This window comes from Puntigrus tetrazona, chromosome 3 (assembly GCF_018831695.1).
Source record: "Puntigrus tetrazona isolate hp1 chromosome 3, ASM1883169v1, whole genome shotgun sequence".
Taxonomy (NCBI): domain Eukaryota; kingdom Metazoa; phylum Chordata; class Actinopteri; order Cypriniformes; family Cyprinidae; genus Puntigrus; species Puntigrus tetrazona.
Window position 1 is genome coordinate 7,438,650 of NC_056701.1, and position 21,233 is coordinate 7,459,882.

The window sequence follows — 21,233 nt, forward strand, 5'->3', positions numbered from 1 at the left end:
TGTGTCTTTTTTTTGTGTCTGTGGAATTTTTTTCCTTCATAACAGTAATGACTAATACATTGTTATTAAAGATTTCTATTTCAATTAAATGCATTCCTTTAAACTTTCTGTTTATCTATGGCTCCTGAAAAATTAAGGTTTTGACAAAAATATTTGGCAACATAACTGTTTAAAAAAAAAAAAATTTGCACTGTAAACTTAAAGTTTTTACGCAACCAGATTTTTGAGTTTTCTCGACTTATTTTTGAAGGAGTTTTCTCACCTTTTGTTATTTAAACTTAAAAAAAGAAGTTGAGAAAACCCAAAAACCTGCTTATTGCCTTAAAACTTTAAGTTGGCTCAACTTTCAAAATTCATGAATTAAATGTGAAAATATATTTAGAAAGCAGTTATTTTACATTGTATTATTTCACATTATAATTGCACACTGTATTATTTTTTATCTAAATAAATTCAGCTTTGAATAAGCATGTGAATTTCAAAAACAATCGTCGAAACAGCGAGCCTTTGCATACGGTAGATAATTGTCCTCGGTAAAATATTAAAATATAAAATGTTTGCTGAACTTTCAAAAGCCAAAGCAAGACATCAACAAAAACACTGAAAAATAGAGTAATTTATTTTAGATATGAACCATGCCTTGGTCCAATATAATTCATCAAGTTTTGTACAGTGATAGTCACTTCACAGAGAACAAGACAGGAGATATTGTGAATCATGATCATCGTAATTTTCAAGTCCTTTAAAATAGTTTCCACATAAGACTGCTGCTGTTCTTCTTAAGTTAGAGTATAAAACCAATCGATTATAAATAAATTAAGCATATCTGCTGACATACACGTAAGCATACTGTATGTGTACACTATGTCAAACTGTGAACCGTAAAAACACATTCTACAATATATTCAGAGAAATACATACAATGTCATTTGTAAGAGCAGACATTTTTATCAGTCTCTGAGCAACAGATCCCGAACACGATGACGTTTGCGACTCGTCTGTACAAAATCGTCTGACACAGAGTGACGTCACCCGTCCATAAAGATTGTATGCATATGATGAAGATGGAAGATATTGACCCACAAGGTATCTTTACACTACTGCGTACAGATTTGCGTGTGCACAGACATTTTGAGAGATCATTCTTGATTGCAGGAGTGTTATTAAAGAGATAAATTCTGTCATTATTTACTTATTTTTTTTTGTGTGCGTTGAACACAAAAAAATTTATCGCGAAGAATGTTGGTAGACAAACAGTTGACGCGTCCATTGACTTCCATTATATGAAACAAAAATACTATGGAAGTCAATGGCTTTCTTCCATTTTTTTGTGGTTACCGACATTCAGAATATCTTGTTTTGTGTTCAACAGAGGAAAGAAACTCATGCAGGTTTGGAACGACTTGTAAATGAGCGAACTATACCTTTAAGAAACTTCTTTTCTTTTCTTTTTCCAAACGCGTTATTATATCCTTGAAGACATTACAGACGAGACATCATTCGATAACATAAATGCAAGTGGCCTTGTCTTGAAATCACATATCGCTATAAAAAACTGTTTGCTTTTCTACTCCTGTGTGTTTAGTTGGTTTAAGAAGCAGAAAAACTCTCTTTCAGAGACTGATATTGGCACAAATCCGCTGTTGTTTCATTTACCTTAATGCAAATGCATGATTAATACATCAATATATTTCGCATTATTTGATTGTATCTTGGGAATAGGGTGTTATTTGCCACGAAAAGTGATGAAAACCCTCTTGTCCATGGGTTTGAAAACCGAAGTTTGATAATGGCAGCACCAACTAATTTGTGGTGATCCTCAGCAAACAGTACAAAAACACTGATCCAATGATAATTCATGTCGAATAAAATGCATTTAGTTACATAATGAGTCAAATTTCCATTTCAAATGAATCAAAATAGGAAGAAAATAATGTCACAGGCCTTATCCCTTGCAGTCTCCTTCGCTGGTCATAAGCAAACGGTAGGCAAAAAAACTAAATGGATCCTTATTTTTTCTGGCTTTTCACACTGGTGCGTCACCCCGGGTTATCATAATTCTGAACACCCCATTTTAAAATGCATTTTGAAGCAGATTTAGCAATGGTTTGTACTGGTGATTACGAAACCTTAATTTTGTGCTGTTAACTCTGCATTACAGAGTCCAACTTGTAAAGTTGCTGCATTAGAATGAAAGCAAATAAAACCTGAAATATACCCTGTGTCTCGTATTCACATGCTTTGGACAGTCACGGAAACACTGCGAGCTGTATAAACAGTCGTTTATAAAACGCCAAATGTCAAAAGTGACTTGAATGGAAGTGAACTGAATGGAATTTTATGAACAATGTAAGGATCTGTCCACACAGACGCGGCTATTTATTTTTCTATGCGGTTTGATTAAACTCTGGTTGCAGTGTTATCGTGTAGACAGCGAAACTAGACATTTAGGCTCGCGACGTCAGAGCACGCGCTGTTAGCTCCGCCTACCGGAAACATTTTCAGGCTTCTGATTGGCCAACATGGCTTTACGGTCGAGATTCTATCGCCTCCGGTGGGTTTGCCATGCTTTGTACATAGGTTTTCATGTGGATGGAGATTTTTTTTTTATAGAAAAAGGAAACTGTAAAAAATACCAGTGTCTGTGTGGATATGACCTAAAATGTGAAACATATAACCCGGTTATGGTTAACTATTTCAAGTGTGAGAAAGTTTGATGGGTCACACTTTATATAAGGTGGCCTTAACTACTTACATAAAAAAAAAAAAAAAAACGTACAGTATACTTATTGTGTTCATATTGTTTTGCAAAACACTTTTGCTGCTATTGTGGGATGCAGGTAAGGTTAGTTAGTTTTTTTGTTGTATGGGTAGGTTTAAGGGTGGGTTAAGTTGTAACGGATGGTTCAACGGTGTAATTATAAATGTAATTACAGAAATTATTTACAGATGTAATTACATATAAGTACAATGTAAAAACATGTATGTACACAATAAGTGCATTGTACCAAATTATTAATTTAAATAGAAGTACATAGTAGTTAAGGCTACCTAATATAAAGTGGGGATGCTGAAAATTCTCTTTTTTCAGTTTCAAGAGACTGACACTACTCAAATCACAGTTTTGCACTACGATTTTTGCTTTTTAGAAATATTCTGTCATTGATTTCTGCGTGAACGACATCAGAGCAATATCACATAAACAGAATGATAGAGATGAGCTTTGGAAATCTGCAGCATTATGTAAAATGCAGTTTGTTTAATCATTCAAAGTGGGGTCCAACAGCATGAGACCATCAACGTTGTCTTTTCTCTGTCTTAAATATTTCAAAATACTAAAACTTATATGAAACCTGAAATATTAAAAAGACAAATCCAGATGGTCTCAGACTTTTGGACTCAATATTATGCATTCACGTTGCATTAGCTTTTTTTTTAATATATATATATATTTTGCACACAAAATTTCTTTTTCAGTGAAGGATGAAGTTAATGTATTTTAAAATGTACAATCAACAAACGATTCCCTTCAGAATGATTGTCTGCGTTTCGATGCTCTTGCACGCACATATAAAACCACAGTACACCTGGCAAAAAAAAATCCAAAAGCAGCTCTCGATGTCCAACAAGGTGCAGCGGGAAAAAATAAGATAAAATAATAATAATTACAGACCGATAATACTTGCAGGAGTCCCTCCCAGGCGTGTTGTCATTGGAATGAGAGTCTTGTATCAAACAAATGAGGAGAATCCTGTGGCCGGGACCTGAGCGGAGGTGCCCAGGCTGCTAGGGGGCCTGTACAGGGTGTGCTGGCTGTGGTTGTCAGAGGTCAGCAGTGAAGGGGTGGGAGTCCGGCTGCCCTTGGGCCTAAACAGGGTGCCCTGGCCCTGGGGCTGCGGGGATGGGTTGCTGTGGGGTAGCAGAGGTGGTAACGGTGGCAGCGGGGGCGGGTGGGGGCGGGACTCTTGCTCCGCCACCGTGTCGGGCTGGGCGTAGCCGTACGCCGGGGGCCGGGAGACGCCCTTCTGCTGTCGGCGCCAGGAATTGTAGTATGTGGGGTCACTGATGTAGTGGTTGACGAAGGAGTGGGTCTTCTGCCTGTTTGGATCCAGCTCGTATTCGCTGTCGCTGCCCTGTAATTGAAAATTAGAAGAGAAGAAAGGATCTGTTACACCTTCACTTTCTGTAGTAGCTTGCATTTCTCCAGTCCATTTTAGAAAAATGTGCGTAGTAGGACTTTTCCACTTCCTCATTATTTCAATTTCTCATTATTTTATTCAGCAAGGATGTATTAAACTGATCAAAAGTGGCAGTGCATTATGAAAATTTTTTTGTTGAAAAATGTATCAAGTTTCCACAAAAATATTTAAAAGCTAATTTTCATTACATTTTAAAAAAATATTTAAAAGCTATTCGACATTGAATGGTATTACAAAGGATTTCATAATATATCTCTTAAACCTAAAAAGCTGTTTTAAAATATATTCATTTGATAAATATTCTTTATTTCCTTTAAAAAAAATATATTCATTTGATAAAAATTAAGCTGTATGTGATATTTTTTATATATTACATCTTGTTTTTCTTGTATATCTTAAATGAAAACACAAGTGTCTCCTGAAAGGGCAAAAACATGAATTTACAGAGTCTCATAAATGACAAACCAAAAATCGGGATGTTTAATGAAGATAAATGACTCTGAAAAGCCCTCTGCATGGATTTTATTTGTACACCAGCTGTCTTTTGTCAGAGAAGGTCTAAATTAAGACTCATATCGCTTGTTTACTGTGACATTATGCTAAAGTGTGGCACGGTGGGAGGGTTTCTTTGACAGAGTAATGTTATGACAGTATAGGTACCTGACAAACAGGCAAAAAGCTCCCAGTGGGATTGTGGGAGGAGAGACAAATGCTCAAACAAGAGGAGTGCCCCCTACTTTCTCACAGCTTGGGCCAAAGGATTCACAAATTCCCATGACACTTTAAGCTCTAGTTTCACAGTTATTGAGACAGATACTGCAAACATGAAAAAAAATTCACAAGAGAGATTCTAGTATCCTGTATCATACTTCCTGTTGCATAAAAAGTTGTTTTGACAAAGAAATTTCAGTCATGAGAATTCATTAAAAACATTTTCCGGAGCAATGCATAGAAATGAGACCACTGGCCTGGAATGAGATGAACTGCATTCGTTTGAAAAAGAAAGGTCATTTTTATCATAATTCTTTGCAGAAATCATTTGTTTGCAGAAATAATAGTTCAACGTAAATGAAATGGCATTTCAGAGGGCCATTGGAACTTTTTCTGATTATTCATAGCTCTTTCAAGACACTCAAGGGAGTTCTCAGCTTTTTTTTCTGCTTTGTCTCAAATATAGATATATATACTTTATACTATATATACACTTTAGTTTACAGCATGAACTAAGAATGAACAATACTTCTACAAAATGTAATAATCTTAGTGAATGTCAATTTTAGTATTTACTAATGCATTATTAAAATCACAAGTTGTGCTTTTAAAGTTGATGCACTGTAAACTAACATGAATAAACAATCAACAACTGTATTTTCATTAACTAACATTAACAAAGATTAAAAAAAGAGTGTAATAAATGCATTGATCATTGTTTGTTTATGTTAGTTAATACATTAACTAATGTTAACAAATGTCACCTTATTGTAAAGCGTTACTATGTTTTTTTTTAATTGCTTAAAAATTAAGACAAATAAGAAAAAAGGAAGTTGGGTAAAATTAGGACTTTTTTTCTCAGGAGTAGCCTGAGAGGCAGAAGACTTAAGCAAGCATCTCCATTTGCTCTCCATTTAATCTCACTGCTGTCTAAGAAAAACAATTCAGATGTTAAATAGAGAGCTTTGTGGTTTTTATTTCCTGTGGGGGGGTCTTCTGTGTTAAACACTTCATTTAAAATGGTAAATAACATCAACAAACCTACTGACGAAAGAAAACATGAAGTATGAATAATATGGACCGACAATTGAATCCCTGTGTTTTTACGAGTGAAATGGGATATTCATTGAAACAAGGGTAAGGCCCGATTGTATCCTTTAGCTAGTGAATTGGGAATAGTGGGAATTTTATACCAAAATGTAGAGAGTATGAGCTGATGAATATGAGGGATTTGTGCTGTCAGCCATAAACGCAAAGTCATTTCAGAGGCATGGCAAGTTATTAAGTTTTGATTAAAGATTATGAAGATAATTTTTTTTATTTGCAATAACATGCACTGGCCAATTTTGATTCCAGATAACATCAGAAAAACTATCTTAAGAAAATCATTGACCTTGCTGGGGTGAATCACCTGTGAGTCAGACACTTCTGAAGGCTTCTCGGTCAGGCTGCTGCTCTCGGCTGGGACCAAGTCATTGTATTTGATGCTGACGTCTTCATCAGAATAGTGCAGGCTGCCTGGACTGGGCCGTGGTGGAGATCTAGAAGAAGAACACACAGAGAAACCTTACTATTCACTCATAACATAACATATGTCGTTTTATGGTTAGTAACAAAATAATATCCAATGTTTAAGAGTTAGTTCACCCAAAATGGTGACAGTGGTATTTACTTGGCAGTCAATGGGACAGTCAAAGGTCTCCTGGTTTTCATCAAAAATATCTTGTGTTCTGAAGACAAACTAAGCTTTTGCGGATTTGGAAATAATTTTGTCCTCTTCTTCAAACAAAATAACTGCATGTTTTCGAAAAACTTGAAAATTGAACTCACAAATGGAACGGACTAATTTTATTCGATACAGACATTCAAAAGCATCAGTTTATTGTGGACTAGACTATGCAGGAGACATCACAAGGAACTCATGAAGACCAAATGATGCAGCAACTCACGGATCAATTCTCAAAGCTGATTTTGATTGGATGAATACACTCATTCTGCGCAATCCAGTAGAAACGATGGATGACAAGCCTTCTAAAGGGAAAGGGACAGCGAATCATCCCCCAATTTGAGGGGCTACAGGGGGTTGGACTGTACTTCTTTGAAGCGCTTCACTTGTTTGTTAAAAAGGAAGGCAGAAGGCTTGCCGTATGGCAGGATGGGTTTACTTGATTTGCCATAATGAGGTCTGATATGCTCAAAGTCAAGGTCACTGGAGACATTAGCTTTTGAACTGAGGCTATTAAGCTGCCCTAGATGCTTCAATACTTGACTTCAGTTGGCTTATAAATCAAGCTGAAATAACACACATAGGGAAGAGGCTTTAAAGAACCATGCAGGAGAGCTAATGAGTAAAGGAATATCTAATATGCAAGAGAGTTAATGAAAAACATGGCCATTGAAATCAATGGCGAAACGAAGAATGCTTTTTTTTTAACCTCAAAATGAACAAGATGACCATGCGCGAGCTGTATACTAATGGAGATCGTTGGTGGTGGAGGGGTTGTCCCAACAAAAATCGGGCCCCTGGGAATAAAGCAAGAGAACCAGGGGGAGGGGAGGGTTATGACATTGTATCTGTTTAAAATTCAGAGGAGACTGAGGTTTGAGAAAAGGTTGAAGCAGAGAGGTGGAGCCATACAGCCCCCAACACCCCTCAGCAGCCAAAGAGGAGCTTCAATTATTCACGAGCGCTGAGGTCTTCCATTCTTCTTATCCAGCCTCATCTCTCGCCTCTATCTCTTCCGTCCCATACCAAACCCTTTCCTTTCCTTTCCTTTCCTACCTCCATCAAAGATATCTCTCGTGGCTCCATCTTGATGGGAGCTCATTAGCAGGACTGCATCTAAAGTGGAAGTCCTTCACTGCCCAGGCTCTTTGATCCCCATCCTGGGCCTCTGCATCTGGGCAGAGAACCAGCACAAACCCCCTAGCACATTCCAGTATAATGGGCCCAAAGAGGCTTCTCCAATTACCACCAGAGGAAGCTTGAAGCAGACCCATTCCTTCATCCAATCAAGTTAAGTTGCTTGCAAGGCCTTTTAGTTCACTAGAATAATGAGAATGCCATATAGACTACTATTGCATACTGTTCTAACAAATATGCCTAAAGCCAAAAAAGTATCTGTAAAAGTCCTAGGGCATGGCGTAAACTGCAGTGGGGTTTGCGGAAGGTCTGACCTAACCAATTAAGACTCCTTCAAAGGATGAAATGCATGCATTAAATTGTTTTAATTTTATACATTACATTGGAAAATGAGAGTTTTCAAACAATGGCTGACTAAGGTTAATAAAAATAATAAAAGTTGGTCAACGGTCGCATTTGCTCAGTGTGAATAGTGACAGCAAAAGTAGTCACTGAAGCATTTTCCAGAGCAAAAAGAGTCTGCTTGGTCGTTTAATTTGTGCAGAGTCACACTGGGTAGATCCACCCACCAAGAAATGCTATTGGTCCAAAATCGTGAAAACATGTTGCACTGCAATTTTATAAGATTAAATTTTATGATCAATATCAGACAATATACTGACAAAACCTAAATATCAATGACTTTATTGTAGATATCTTCAAGAAAGGAAAAAACATGTAAAGGCGTTTGCCCAATGTTCTAGCAGCAACAAAAGACATTTTGGGTTGGGTTTCTGAAGATCTTTCTCTTAGTCCTCGATCTACTGGGGACATGGTATGTCTATCATAAATATGGTCTGATCTAAGCTCAAGAGAATGTGAAGAAATATGCTCTGTAGAAGCAGCTTATATAAATGGTCAATTTCCACAGAATGCACTTTGAATCTCAATAAGACACAAAGGAGGGGGGTCTAAGTGGTCCAACGTTCACAGTCTGGTGTGTTCTTTCAGCTGACAGATTGCAGTTGGAGATTTGAAAAGAGCGACTGTCATTAAAATCCATGCCAACTCAATCCATTTAAGGGATGGCTGAAGTAGAATTTAAATCAACAGCCGAGCCAGAGCTCTATGTGTGGACAGAATACATTCCTCTCTAGCTCTTTGTTTGCAACCATTTGGGAATTAAACCCATTGTGCAAACAATGGCCCGAACAGCATACTGACAGTGTTTACCTCAAAGAAAATTCCAGAAAAAAAATGTATATTAGCAGAGCAAACTATTCCACTAGATACTGATTGAGTTTGTTGTACTCTTTCTGTGAAGTGATATGTTTCTATTGAGTGGAAACTGTAATTTATGCACAGATACTAACCGGGTGTAGATTCCGTTCTTACGGCAGAAGGAATTTTTGACTGAGAGTCGACGGTTGTTGAGTTCCAGGGCAGGGAAGCGTCCTTCATCCAGCCGTACCATCTCTCCATGGGAGAGAGGCAGAGATGTGCAATTCGAGTGGGCACCTACAGATGGAAATAAGAGGTCAACCTAAGAAGAAAGGTTCTCTTTGCTGTTGACATCAAAATATGTTGTGCATTTAATCTGACTTTGTGGGCTTCTCATGCAAATGATCTTTTGCTAGGCATACCAACCCAGATCTTGAACCACTAATCTCTAGTTGTACGCCTCAGGGTTTGTTTGCCTAATTGTGTACATAGCCATGGCAGCGAAGCGAGTCAAATCACACTAGGTCATTCAGCATGCATCTTTTAAAGTCAAAAGACCTCTGATCTCAAAAAGTTGAACTGAAGTGTGATTCCAGGGAAGTGAGGAGTGCAGTGACCTCTACGCCTAAATGGACAGTGCAATCTCCCACCTGGCAGAACTTTTGGCCTCGCTGCAGCTCAGTAAAACAAAACGGCACCAAGAGATCAGGACCGAACAGGGTCAGGCGGGTGGGGCGTATCTTGAGAGGAGCCCTTTGTGTCCTACACAAACACTTCCCTTGTGCTTCTTGCACATCCACAACCCTGTTCACTGATCCTGGCCCTGGCACAGCAATAAACGCTGACCAAGCTCAGAAACAACCATGTGAGAATCCCTCCCACACACACTCTGATCAGCTCACAACCTGACCTCTAAGCAGAAAGTTGCAACATTTATGGAGCCCAAAGTCTGTACTGGACATGGAACTAGAAAGTAGGGCTGGGTGATATGCCCCCCCAAAAAAGACAATAAAATGTAATCAGTTAATACTTGATAATTATCAAGATAAGTTTTAAATTTGTATTTCTTTCAAGATTAATGACATATTTTTGCTCCTAAGCTGTAGAAGGCAGACCATGTGGTTTTAAAGTACTATTTATGATCACAACATAATGAAACACTGAATTCTTCACACTTTTGCAGTTATTTTCCAAAACAAAATACAAAATATGATAACAAGTTCACAAAAAATACTGTAATAATATTTCATTATTCTTTTAGTACATTTAAAACATGTTTGCATTAATAATATGGTATAATTCAATATTTTATTGACAATTATCGTTATTTTATCACCCAGCCCTAATAGAAAGCACTTTCTCGATCTTGCAAGCTGTAATCTAATTGGCTGGTTTAATGCAACTTTTTGCAATAAATGTATTTTTAAACAATCCAACTGGAAACGAAAGGTCAGCGTCAGTCACAAGGCTGGCTTTTTTTAAAGGCTGTAACACCAAGCCAATGGTCAGCCATCAGTCAATGTTTCGGTCCACTCAGTTTTTGTGACTGGGTATCAGCAAGATAGATCAATCTGACTGGCTGTTCAGCACCCAATGTGTAAGAAGAAAAAAAAATCATAATGACATGGCCATATAGAAATTAAAGTTTAGTTTTTTGGTTTACCTTTCTGAATGATTAATTCAGACTACTGCCGCCTGCTGTTTTGGAGAGTTATCGATACAGGTGATGCATGCATGCTTTAGTTGGGCGTAGCCTTTTTCCTGCAATCAAGCTCACAGTCGGCTTTCATTGCCGCTAGTTCTTTTATGTTGCGTTGTGGCAGTAAGCGTTTGTGGTCCATTTCCTAAGTGGCAAAACCTCTGAGTTTTGTGTGAAACTACTCAAGAATAGAGAGAAAAGACTCGATTGTCACCTTCTTTCCTAAGCTGAGACAAGACATGAAATGATAAGTGATGTAATTTTGCGTGAGGCAGCAGACTCCTTTCTGTGAGGCAGCAAAATGAGTCAGCAATCATGTTGATAGTAATGACCACAACCAATTGAAGCAAACAGATGCTGCTATTGATTCCTTGAGCCTTTCTCAAGTGGAAAATCACTTTTTCCCAGAACACCATGGCAATACCCACTAGTGATGGGAAAAAGGAGCTAAATTTGAGTCCATTTCAATTGAGTCACACAAGTCAGCAGAGAAGGACAGGGCAATCGGGGTAATTGAGAGATATTATAAATCTATTTTCAGTGGTTTTGGCTTATCAACCCACCTGAGTCTGTTTTCTTGGTGTATTTTTTGCTCTGCCCCCGTATGATGAGGATAAAGATGAGCAGAAGGATGAAAATGAGGCCCACGAGAGCAATAACCACCAGAAACCACCATTCCTCATAAAAGGGGGAGACCTTTTGGGCTGTTAAAAGAGAAAAGAAGCAGAAAAATGGGTTTGCACTACATAACACAAGACTAATTTGTATTTTTTCTGGCAAGCTGGTTTACTGACCTGATATTGAGGGAGAAGGAGCGCTCGGAGAACCGTAGCCATAGTCATTCACTGCAATTACACGGAAATCATAGGTGACCCCTTCTCTGAGGGTATCCAGGTTAAGAGTGTAGGATGTCACCTCTTTAGGGATGTCTTTGATTAGAATATCCCACAGTCCCTCATCTGCAAATGGTTACAATGCCATTATTTCTTTTGTAATGACCTTAAGTGCTGCATTTCTGACCAACTTCTGCTATTTGCTTTTTCACTTACCAGACGGTCTTGCTTCGATAACATAGCGTGTGATGGGAGCACGACCCGGGTCACCGTTGGACCAGTGGAGAGTCAAGGCCGAGCCATAGCGAGAAATAAACGGCTCCCCGGGAGGCCCTGGAGCACCTGTGTCACAAAATATGGAAATAAGATGCTAATGGTGCAGAAATGATATGCTTGATTTATTACAAAGTAACAAATATGGAGCTAAATGCAAGGCATAAAGACCTTCTCCAGGGCCAGTGGTGATGTTGGCTTCGATCTCTGGGCCATAGGTAAGAGTTTTAGCACGGATGCGGAAGTTGTAGGTCACTCCATCTGCCAGATCCTTGATTTTCATCCACAAGGGGGCGCTGCCCTTCACATCCACAGTGACAACCTTACTGACACCTGAATTGTGAGGAGAGGAGTCTGTAGAGAAAACACTCAAACTCTAGATACCATGCTAGAGTAAAACACTATCAATGACATACAAACACTCATTATTACACTGCACTGTATTGACAGTATTGCGTTTTAGACAGTATTAAAGATATAGATTGAGATTTTTCAAGAAATGCATCATCAAGAATGAATTAAACTGATCATTTCAAAATATATTATATTAGAAATCAGTTATTTAAAACTACGATAATATTTCACAGCACAGTTTTATTATTATTGTTATTTATTAAAATAAACTGAAAATGTGGTATTCAAACTTCCTTCAAAAATACAAAAATAAGAAGTTTATTTAAATAAAAACTTATGTTATGCATTTTTATATAACCTAAAATAAAAAACTGTAATTAAGGATCTTCCGTTAGTTTACACTGATAGAATTTTCATTATTCAATGTTAATATTTGCATTTTGAATTACTATTGGTCGACTTTCTTACATCTGTTTGCATACTGAAATCTATGCAAATTAGTATGCCAATATTCTGTATGCATAGAATATCTAATAGACCTATATTGCTAAAAGGTCTAGTATGCAACAAAAAAAAGAGTACTTTATTCCACAATGCAATGCATGTGACTTGACCTTCCATTTTTAACATGCTGAATGTGACATCATTTTAGCTATTAGTTTTATGACCCACTATTTGACCAGATTTGAGATACATACGACATGATAAGATAACTGTAGAACATATAGTTTAAAACACCTTTCTCCGTTTTCTATTTCAATATATTAACTTCCATCCATGGCCTATAACAACGCATCTGATCCTTTCCTTTAATTTGTGCAAAAAGCAAAGGCAAAAACTAAAACCTAAGCAGAAATTACACACGTAACCAATAATTTTGTTACGTTGAAAGCACGTCAAATGCTTTTAGGGTTTTACAGTCGAATTCTTATATGTGTGAGTACTGCACGAGGTCATGCTTTAGGGGTTAAACTAATTGAGAAAGCTGGACCTTTGCCTATGAGGCGTATCCTCCAGATTCTGAGATACAGCCACTGGTAAACAGCAGCCTAGCACATCTGTTTTCCCCCAAAGCCTTGACCACTCCGGAGCCATTATGGGACCACAGCAATTCCTCCTCTGATCCCAATTACAGCGGAATTTGGCCGGTGCACCACACTTGGCAATTTTTTAACCATGCCTTGCTCAATAACAGGGCAAAGCGAGAGAACGTCACAGCGGAATGCCATTCATTAAATGCCAAAAGAAGCCTCATCTTGAACACATTTGGAGAGCAAATTTCAGACATTTGTAAGTTTAAAAAAGCACGACGGACCTAAAAGGGTGCAAATCAGCCTCCGGCTAAATGTTATGTCAGCTAATGCTTTCGGAGTGGTGTAGTTTCTCACCATCCACAGGCGTGCAGGGCTCATAGACCACACGGTACCCTTCCACGATGCCATTGGGCTGCTTGGGCTCACCCCAGGACATGTTGACAGAGGTGGTGGTGAGTTCACTAAAGTGGATAAAACCTGGAGCGCTCGGAGCTGTGGAGCAAAAGAAAATGTCGTTAAAGGCTGAACACGATTTCACGAAAGTGCATTTTGATTGACTGATTTCAATAGAGGTAGCCAGGGCTCAAAATGAACAGTTGCCAAACGTGAGTAAAAATTGACCTTGGTGGGTAAATAAAACAGTTACTTGCAGTAGGCTGGTGACTTTATTAGGAACTGTAACGTAATACATGGTATAAATCACATTGCAAGATCAATAATATGAATCTTCGCATTTATCTCAGGCAATAAAGGTATCAGGATTTTATCTTGGGTGTCTCAGGTTTTTTTTCCCTTCCTTACAAATACATGTGGCATTAACATAGGAATTTTAAATACGTCGAAGGAAACATTAATATGCCTGATGGTGCAGTTTCACACAGAAACTGAGCTTAGCCTGTCATAAATATTTCAAGGGAGATTTTTCAATGTTTTAAACCAGTCTCTTCTGCTGAGCAAAGCTATTTATTTTAGTTTAGTAAAAATTGAAATATTTTGAAATAGTATTACAATTTAAAACAACAGCTTTCCACTGAATTGTATTTTGAAATGTTCTTTATTCCTGTGATGAAGAGCTGAATCATAACCCAAATCTTCAGAAATCACATGATCCTGATATCTATATGATATGTAATATGCAGATCTGCTGCTTCAGAAACATTAATCGTTATCAAGAATGTTGAAAACAGTTGCAGCTTATGATAACTGTATCCATTTTTCATCAGTCCGATGCATCAGTTCTCAAAAAGTAGTCATTTCTTCACAAATTATTTTTACTGTATTATCTAGATACTAGATATAGATAAGAATTACACACATATATATATATATATATATCAATTCAGCCACTATTGGCAGGTGTATACAGTTAGACCCTTCAAAAAGTTAGAAGTTACAGTTTGGCTTTAAAAAATAACTTCTCAGCACATGTATATTTAAGCACTCTTCTTCTTTTAGAGGTCAGGGTAATGTTGCAGCAATGTAAGGAGTTTGTTTGCCCTCCGGAAGATTGGCACGGGGGCTCGTATTGGCTCATCTCCCAGTGTCTCGGTGTAAGCTGAGCCAAGACTCAGTCTCGCTTGTACTGTTCTCATTGTTCCTTCCTCACTATACTGTCACAGTCTTTAAGGGAGCGGAAAAGGCTGAATTAACTTTTCTCAATCACTTGGAACACAGTTCTCCTTATGCTGACCTGCCAAAAAGCACTTCCTCAATATGTGGCTCATTTTCTTCAACCCGGTTCCCAGCTCCCCATCCTAAACGAACTGTCACAAGCTTCCGTTCCTACACACTACCCCCGATACTCAGAGACAGCCCATCTCCTTCACAGTCGAACACCACCACAGCCCTCATACAATCCGTATGATGTGATCCGTCCAATTGAAAATTAATAACCTTTTCAGCAGGGAGCTTTGGGAAAACAGTGGGATCAAAGATGTAGTATATTCTCCCAAAGCGTTTCAGACTAAGCGGGTCTGGCATGAAGGTCACTTCCGTGCTTGCTGATTGATGTATTTTGCATGGACTTGTGTCCGTTCGGATTACCTGCTTGCTGAGTGCGCCCTCTGGTGGGAAGCGAGCGGGGACCGTCGCCCGCCGCGTTGAAAGCAGCCACGCTGATCATGTAGGTGGTGTAGCCAGTCAGGTTCTTCAGCTTCACGCTCAGCTCCGGCAGAAAGAGAGTGCGGAGTCGCTCAGTCTCATTCTGAAGCTGAAACTCCCAATAATAAATCTAGAAAGGCACAAATCACGCAAATGAAGAATTTCAGAAGATGGAAATCTGACGGTCTATCAAGCTTAATATTTTAGAACAGAGGCCCTCAAACTTTTCAGACCAAGCCTGACCGTGTCTAATTAAATCAGTCTATCAGGCTAAGTACCACTTAGTCACCTAGTCATTATTCAATTATATTCAACACAGGACAGAAGAATGAGGCTTTCTTGGTCTGTTCACACTGAGAACAATAACTTTGTTATGATGTCTGTCGCTTTGATTCATGCAATCAGTACCTGCATGGCTGAGTTCAGAAGACAGAAAGACTAACAAAAACACAATATTAGTATCGGTCTAATTTACATAAAATGTTCAATTAGATTATTTACATTGAATTTACATGATGCTGATCCACGTCCATAGATGGCAATGCAGTGTTTAACTCAAGATGCTAATGCTAGCTAGAACGACTCAATGCACCTTTAAAAGGGTAACTAGTAACTAGTTATGTAACAGAATTACACATTTAATTGCAAAATAAATGTATTTGCAATCCGTTACAGTTACTGAGAAAAAAGTATAATTAAATCACAGTTACTTACGAAAATATTAACGTCATATGCTTATTTGATAAACTTGTTTTATTTCCCATTTGGATTTATATACATGCTTTATTTTTAGACTATTATTTTGACATTGTTAGATGCCAGTGTTTTCTGTCATAAGATTTGATTTCAAAAACAGTAGCTCTCGTTATGGTTTTAAATATGAATTTGACCCCTAAATTATCTTAGTAAAAAAGTAAAAAGAAAATGCTTATGTCGGGTTTTGCAGTGGCTGTGCGTTAAAATTAAATTGCTATCTTATTTCAAATGAAGAAATTGTTATACTACTTATTACATTTTAAATAGGGTAACTTGTAATCTGTATTACATTACATTTACAAAATAATCTTCCAAACACTGTTTAAAATGCGTAGATTATTCTTATGTACCAAAATATGTGTGCTTTGAGCTGAAGTTGCCTAAATCTCTAAAGCAGTGGTACGCCTTTTTATGAACTTCATCTTGTGCATTCAAGGCATGTGTTCTGTGAAAGTATTCATGTAAATATCCATGTAACGTGTGAAGGATAAAGGGTTTACTGGCTTTACATGGTTATGACAGGAGTTATTATAGTAGTCACACTAGTCTGGTATCAACAAGTTTGAAGTTGCAGCGTATAATTTATGCACCACTAGTGGTTCTAAACAGAACTGCCAAAACAACTTAAAAGGTAAAGTTTGTCAAGACATACTCTGAATATTGGTTTGACAAAGCTTCGTCTGAAAGTTTAAAACTGTTTGAAGATTGGTTTGATGTTTGAAAGTTATATAAGCCTTTTGTAGTGAATACTTGGGCAGCCCGAAGCTTGAAGGTTACATAAGAATTCAGTATTTGGTATTCTTGGGCAGCCTGAAGAGAATTTTGAATGGTGGTTACTAGGGTGTGCTGAGTGGTTGCTAGGTCAGTTATTTTGAAAGAAACCCCATCATGCTTCGGATTATACAATGACAGGCTTTGTCAAGCTGTCACAAACTCACTTTATTGGTTTAGTCAATACTATTATGTTGACCAGGTCAACCAATAACCATTGAGTTATAAACAGTAGTTGTTTTTGCTCACACTGACAGATGATTTAAATTTTTCTTCTAAAGTAACTGACAAGTTTTTCCAGAGTTTTGTGATGCACCATCAGGGGGCATTCAAAACAGGGCTGTTTTTAGTTTCATGCCTGTTTTTCATCTTCACCTGCTGTACAGAGTCACTCCTGCAATGGATTATGAGTATTCACTTCACCTATTTTTGTTTTGTTTCTTATAAAATATTCCATTACTATTTTGGATGTTAAAAACAGCAGACTCTTTTGAGTCAATGAGTGACTGAACTGCTCTAATAAATCCCTAAAAACTTTTTTAAACATCTTTAATTGTAAAGAATTTCAGATTTTTTTAATACTCATGCAATCAATTAAATTAAAAAGTGATTCATGTGTGAATCTAGCATTGCTGGTTCGGATACTAAACAACGAACAGAAATATTGGCAGACAAAGGATTTATCTTGTTTTACTGGGGCACAGCGATGTTTCGATGAAACACATCAAAATTCTGTACCTTATAGCCTTGAATATCCCCATTCTGGGCCTCCACTGGAGGAGGGTCCCATGTGACATCTAGTTGAGTAGCTGTTGAGGACTGGATAGCGACATTCTGAGGAGCAGCGGTGGGCACTGATGAGAACAGAGAGAGACAATGAATCCTAGGCAGTTTGAACTGATTTATTAGACTTTATACTGACTGACAGCACTATTGCACGTTTTTATTAGACTGTGAAATCAACAATATTGACTTAGAGCATTGAGGAGGAATATTTGTACCCTTACCCGCCTCTCCCACGAACACTTCCTGTGGCGAGCTGGTGGGCCCCTCCCCTACCGCGTTATACACGCTCAGTCGGATCTCGTAGCGCTTGTGTTTATTCAGATCTGAACAATGGAAAAAATGTGCACACATACACACTCTATTCAATATAGCATGATAAAACCTTAAGTGGTGCTAAAACATAATGATCCCGTTCCAATGAAGTGAGATGTTGAGAGGAAAAGTCAATGACAGTGTGGAGAGAAATGGGCACAGTCAGACAAAACCAGACGTGAGAAGAGAGACAAATGAGACTGGGCTCTCGTGTGAGCAAATAAACGAGGTGTGAGAAAGAGACGTTACTAGAGTTCAGAGATTGAGTTTGGCAGGAGGAAATGGATGAGTGGAAAGCAGTGTTGGGGAGTGACTAACAAAAAAAATTGTGATAGCTGCTAAATTAATGTTCTTCGGTAGCATGACATTTGCTCAGCTGTTTTAAAAACTGTAATTTTTTTCCGCTAACAAGCTAATGCTCATGTAGACAGTTCTTAAAAAAATGTGTGAAAAGTTATTTACAGTTTTCACTCAATGTGCAAACGTGAACATCTTTATTTGTATAAATATGTAAAATAGTAAAAGAATACAAATATATTAAATGATATTACATTTCAAATTTCAATTTATAAGAATATAACCTTTTGCTAGTTTTATTTTAGCTAAATGTTCAATATACTAATTAGACTGTAAATAAACTACTTAAGTTATGAACAGCTTAAAGTAGCTTTCCCAACACCGATATAAATGATGACGACAGAAACACTGATGAAAGAGCGAGAGCGACTCTCAGGACTTACTGTCCAGCTCGTATTGGGTAAGTGAGGATTCGGTCAGGTTCCTCACGCTGTAGGGGGCTGAAGACGGTAGGGCGGAGGGGAGAGGAGGCAGAGGATGGCAGCGAGGAAGACCAAAGGTAAAGAGGGAGATGTATAAAGAGAATGTAAGAGAGAGAGAGAGAGAGAGAGAGAGAGAGAAACAAGAGCTGGATTAGCGCATTAGCTCATGCTAGCAGAGAGGCTGGCACCTCTTCAGACTCTGAGAAAGAAACTAACTGCTGAGGAGACAATTAACACAGCCCTCATACACTGTAAAGCTCTCATTACATGCATGGTAATGAGATGAGCCACTATAGAATCTGCCATTACAGGGAAACACGAAACAGATGAGTTAGCATTTTTTGCTGAATTAGGTTGTGAATTCATGTTCTAATACATGTCATAGCCTACAATAATAATTTGGTTTTCAGGGTTAAGGGTTGTTGGTAATAGCCATCAGTCTTACAATTAAATTAATAAAACTGAAAAAATACACATTTATTTAACAGACTTTAACAAAAGGTTTTTTTTAGCTTTGTATCATGGTACTGCTACATATTTTTTAAGTACATTGTAATAATACTGCTACATGAATATAATAGCAATCATATTATGTCAAGTCATCATGACTTTACCATTAAAAGCCTATATATACCACTGTAAATTTTGTAAGGTCTAGACAGACAAGTTGATACTAATCTTTGTCCTTTATTTGGGTGAGTTGAATGAAGACTCACCTGTGAGCTCGGCCCAGTTGGCAGACGGACTATTAACTGTGCGCACTGTGAAGCTGCGTAGGCGGTCATAACGCAGTTCTCTATAGCGTACTCGAAAACCAAGCAAAATACCATTGATCTCCTCCTCAGGGGGTGGCTGGATGGGGTTGAAAAGATTATGTCATTATCTCTCATTTGTGAACACAACCCTCAACAACAGATAAACGCCCGTGTTCCCTCTCGGAACAGCGTGATAAATCGGACCTCACCTTCCAGCGGACCAGCACAGATGTGGTGGTGTGCGGTGTCACAGAGAGGATTGTGGGAGCTTTGTCGGGTGCTAATGGAACACAAACAGACAGTTTGTTCAGTTAATGACAGCAGAGCTGCAAAAACCCTGATAAGAGTAGAATAACCAAGAGTGAAAACCAGTTAATAGTGGTTAGCAGTGTTCTGGTTAAACGCCAAAGGTCAAGCATGAGGTAACCCTGCAGTTTTTCCCCTCTACTGACTGTGTCCTATTTTGGCCACATTATGATTCATCTCAGGCCTCAGGAACTTGTTCCCTGACAACATTAAAGCATTTCGCAGTTGCCCCTACCGTCCTGTAGAGTGGTGATTGCCTCGCTCTCCTCGCTGTACTCGCTGTCCCCAATATCATTAGTGGCTTTCACTCTGAACTGGTAGGAAGTGAAAGGCTTCAGCCTGTGAATAGAAAAAAAGCTCTGTAGGACTGTGGTGCCACCAGTTTTGTCCTCTATGACCCTCAAAGTTTAGAAAGTTTGGCACAGGCTCAATTTATGCCTACTTGTCTATGACGTATGATGTGGCCTCATGGTTGACTGATGCAGAGTGGACGGTCCAATTGCTGTCGGGCAGCTCTCTGTACTGGACAGTGTAGTATCGGATGGGAGACAGACCATCGCTGCCTGGTTCCCATGACAACAGCACACTGCGGGCCTGGACCTCTTCCTGAGGCACAACGGGGCGACTTGTGGGCTGAGGGCGTGCTGAGGGGAGATCAGACAAAGTTGTATTCAGTGGCATGTAGTAAAAAGCACCTGACCTTGTAAAGACAGATGAAGCAGTACCTCTCTTCTCTGTAGTGACCACCAGTGCCTCTGCCGCTTCTCCCCATCCCTTTCGAGTCTGGGCCGTGAGGCGGAACACATAAACACTCTCTGGTTTCAGTCCAGTTGCTGTATATTGTCGCGCACTTGGGTTGAGAACATCAACGTTGGCAGAGGTGATACTAGAAGAGTTTTTCCGGAAAGCAATCTGATATGCTAGAGACAAGACACACATAAACATTATAATCAGATGATTCAGAATTTAATCACCATGTAACTGGTTTTACATTCACTGTTCAGATTAGTGTAAAACCAGCATGAGGGCTAGAAACAATAATAAGGATTCTAAAGACTACAGCCTCTAATATGTAAAGACACAAGCTACAGTACCTAGCTATAGTTGCTAGTGTCCCACTTGAGGCCAAGAAAGTTAGATCTACCTGCCCAGTGATCTCTACTAGCTGGACACTGTACACTTTCCTAAAATTCATTCCTATCCTGGTCTTACTTGCCACATTCTGGAAGGGATTTAAATTGACATTAAAGGACCATGCTAACAAGGATGGTAAAGACCACAGCCCCTTGCGTCAGTCCCTAGGCACCAATGTCACTATTCCTACTTGCCTCTTTCTGGATGGTATTTGAGTTTACATCAAATGACCATCATATCAAGGACACTAAAGACCACAGTCTCTTGTGTCAGTCCCTATTGTGCCAAGGAAGTGAGGTTACCTGTACAACTATCTCTAAAAGCAAGCTTTTTCAAGCTTAATACATTACAGTGGTTAGTAATAGTCT

General features: G+C 38.5%; 1 protein-coding gene across 4 annotated transcripts in view; it reads right to left on the bottom strand.

Moving 5' to 3' along the window:
- Positions 1-601: 601 nt before the first annotated feature.
- sdk2a (sidekick cell adhesion molecule 2a) overlaps positions 602-21,233 on the bottom strand; it is a 115,198-nt gene continuing 94,566 nt past the window's right edge. The window contains exons 29-45 of one of the 4 annotated variants that reach the window (XM_043225805.1): positions 20,457-20,651; positions 20,174-20,375; positions 19,967-20,070; positions 19,635-19,705; positions 19,387-19,522; positions 18,632-18,688; positions 17,801-17,902; positions 17,532-17,647; positions 15,210-15,396; positions 13,521-13,658; positions 11,950-12,111; positions 11,722-11,847; positions 11,467-11,631; positions 11,236-11,376; positions 9,126-9,270; positions 6,322-6,451; positions 602-4,133 (exon numbers count right to left, since the gene is read on the bottom strand). In XM_043225805.1, coding sequence (XP_043081740.1) covers positions 3,732-4,133; positions 6,322-6,451; positions 9,126-9,270; positions 11,236-11,376; positions 11,467-11,631; positions 11,722-11,847; positions 11,950-12,111; positions 13,521-13,658; positions 15,210-15,396; positions 17,532-17,647; positions 17,801-17,902; positions 18,632-18,688; positions 19,387-19,522; positions 19,635-19,705; positions 19,967-20,070; positions 20,174-20,375; positions 20,457-20,651 — 2,579 coding nt within the window. In that variant the 3' untranslated portion in view covers positions 602-3,731. Of the gene's footprint in view, positions 4,134-6,303; positions 6,452-9,125; positions 9,271-11,235; positions 11,377-11,466; positions 11,632-11,721; positions 11,848-11,949; positions 12,133-13,520; positions 13,659-15,209; positions 15,397-17,531; positions 17,648-17,800; positions 17,903-18,631; positions 18,689-19,386; positions 19,523-19,634; positions 19,706-19,966; positions 20,071-20,173; positions 20,376-20,456; positions 20,652-21,233 lie in introns of all 4 variants that reach the window. The other 3 variants (XM_043225797.1, XM_043225789.1, XM_043225781.1) reach the window with 3 other exon arrangements.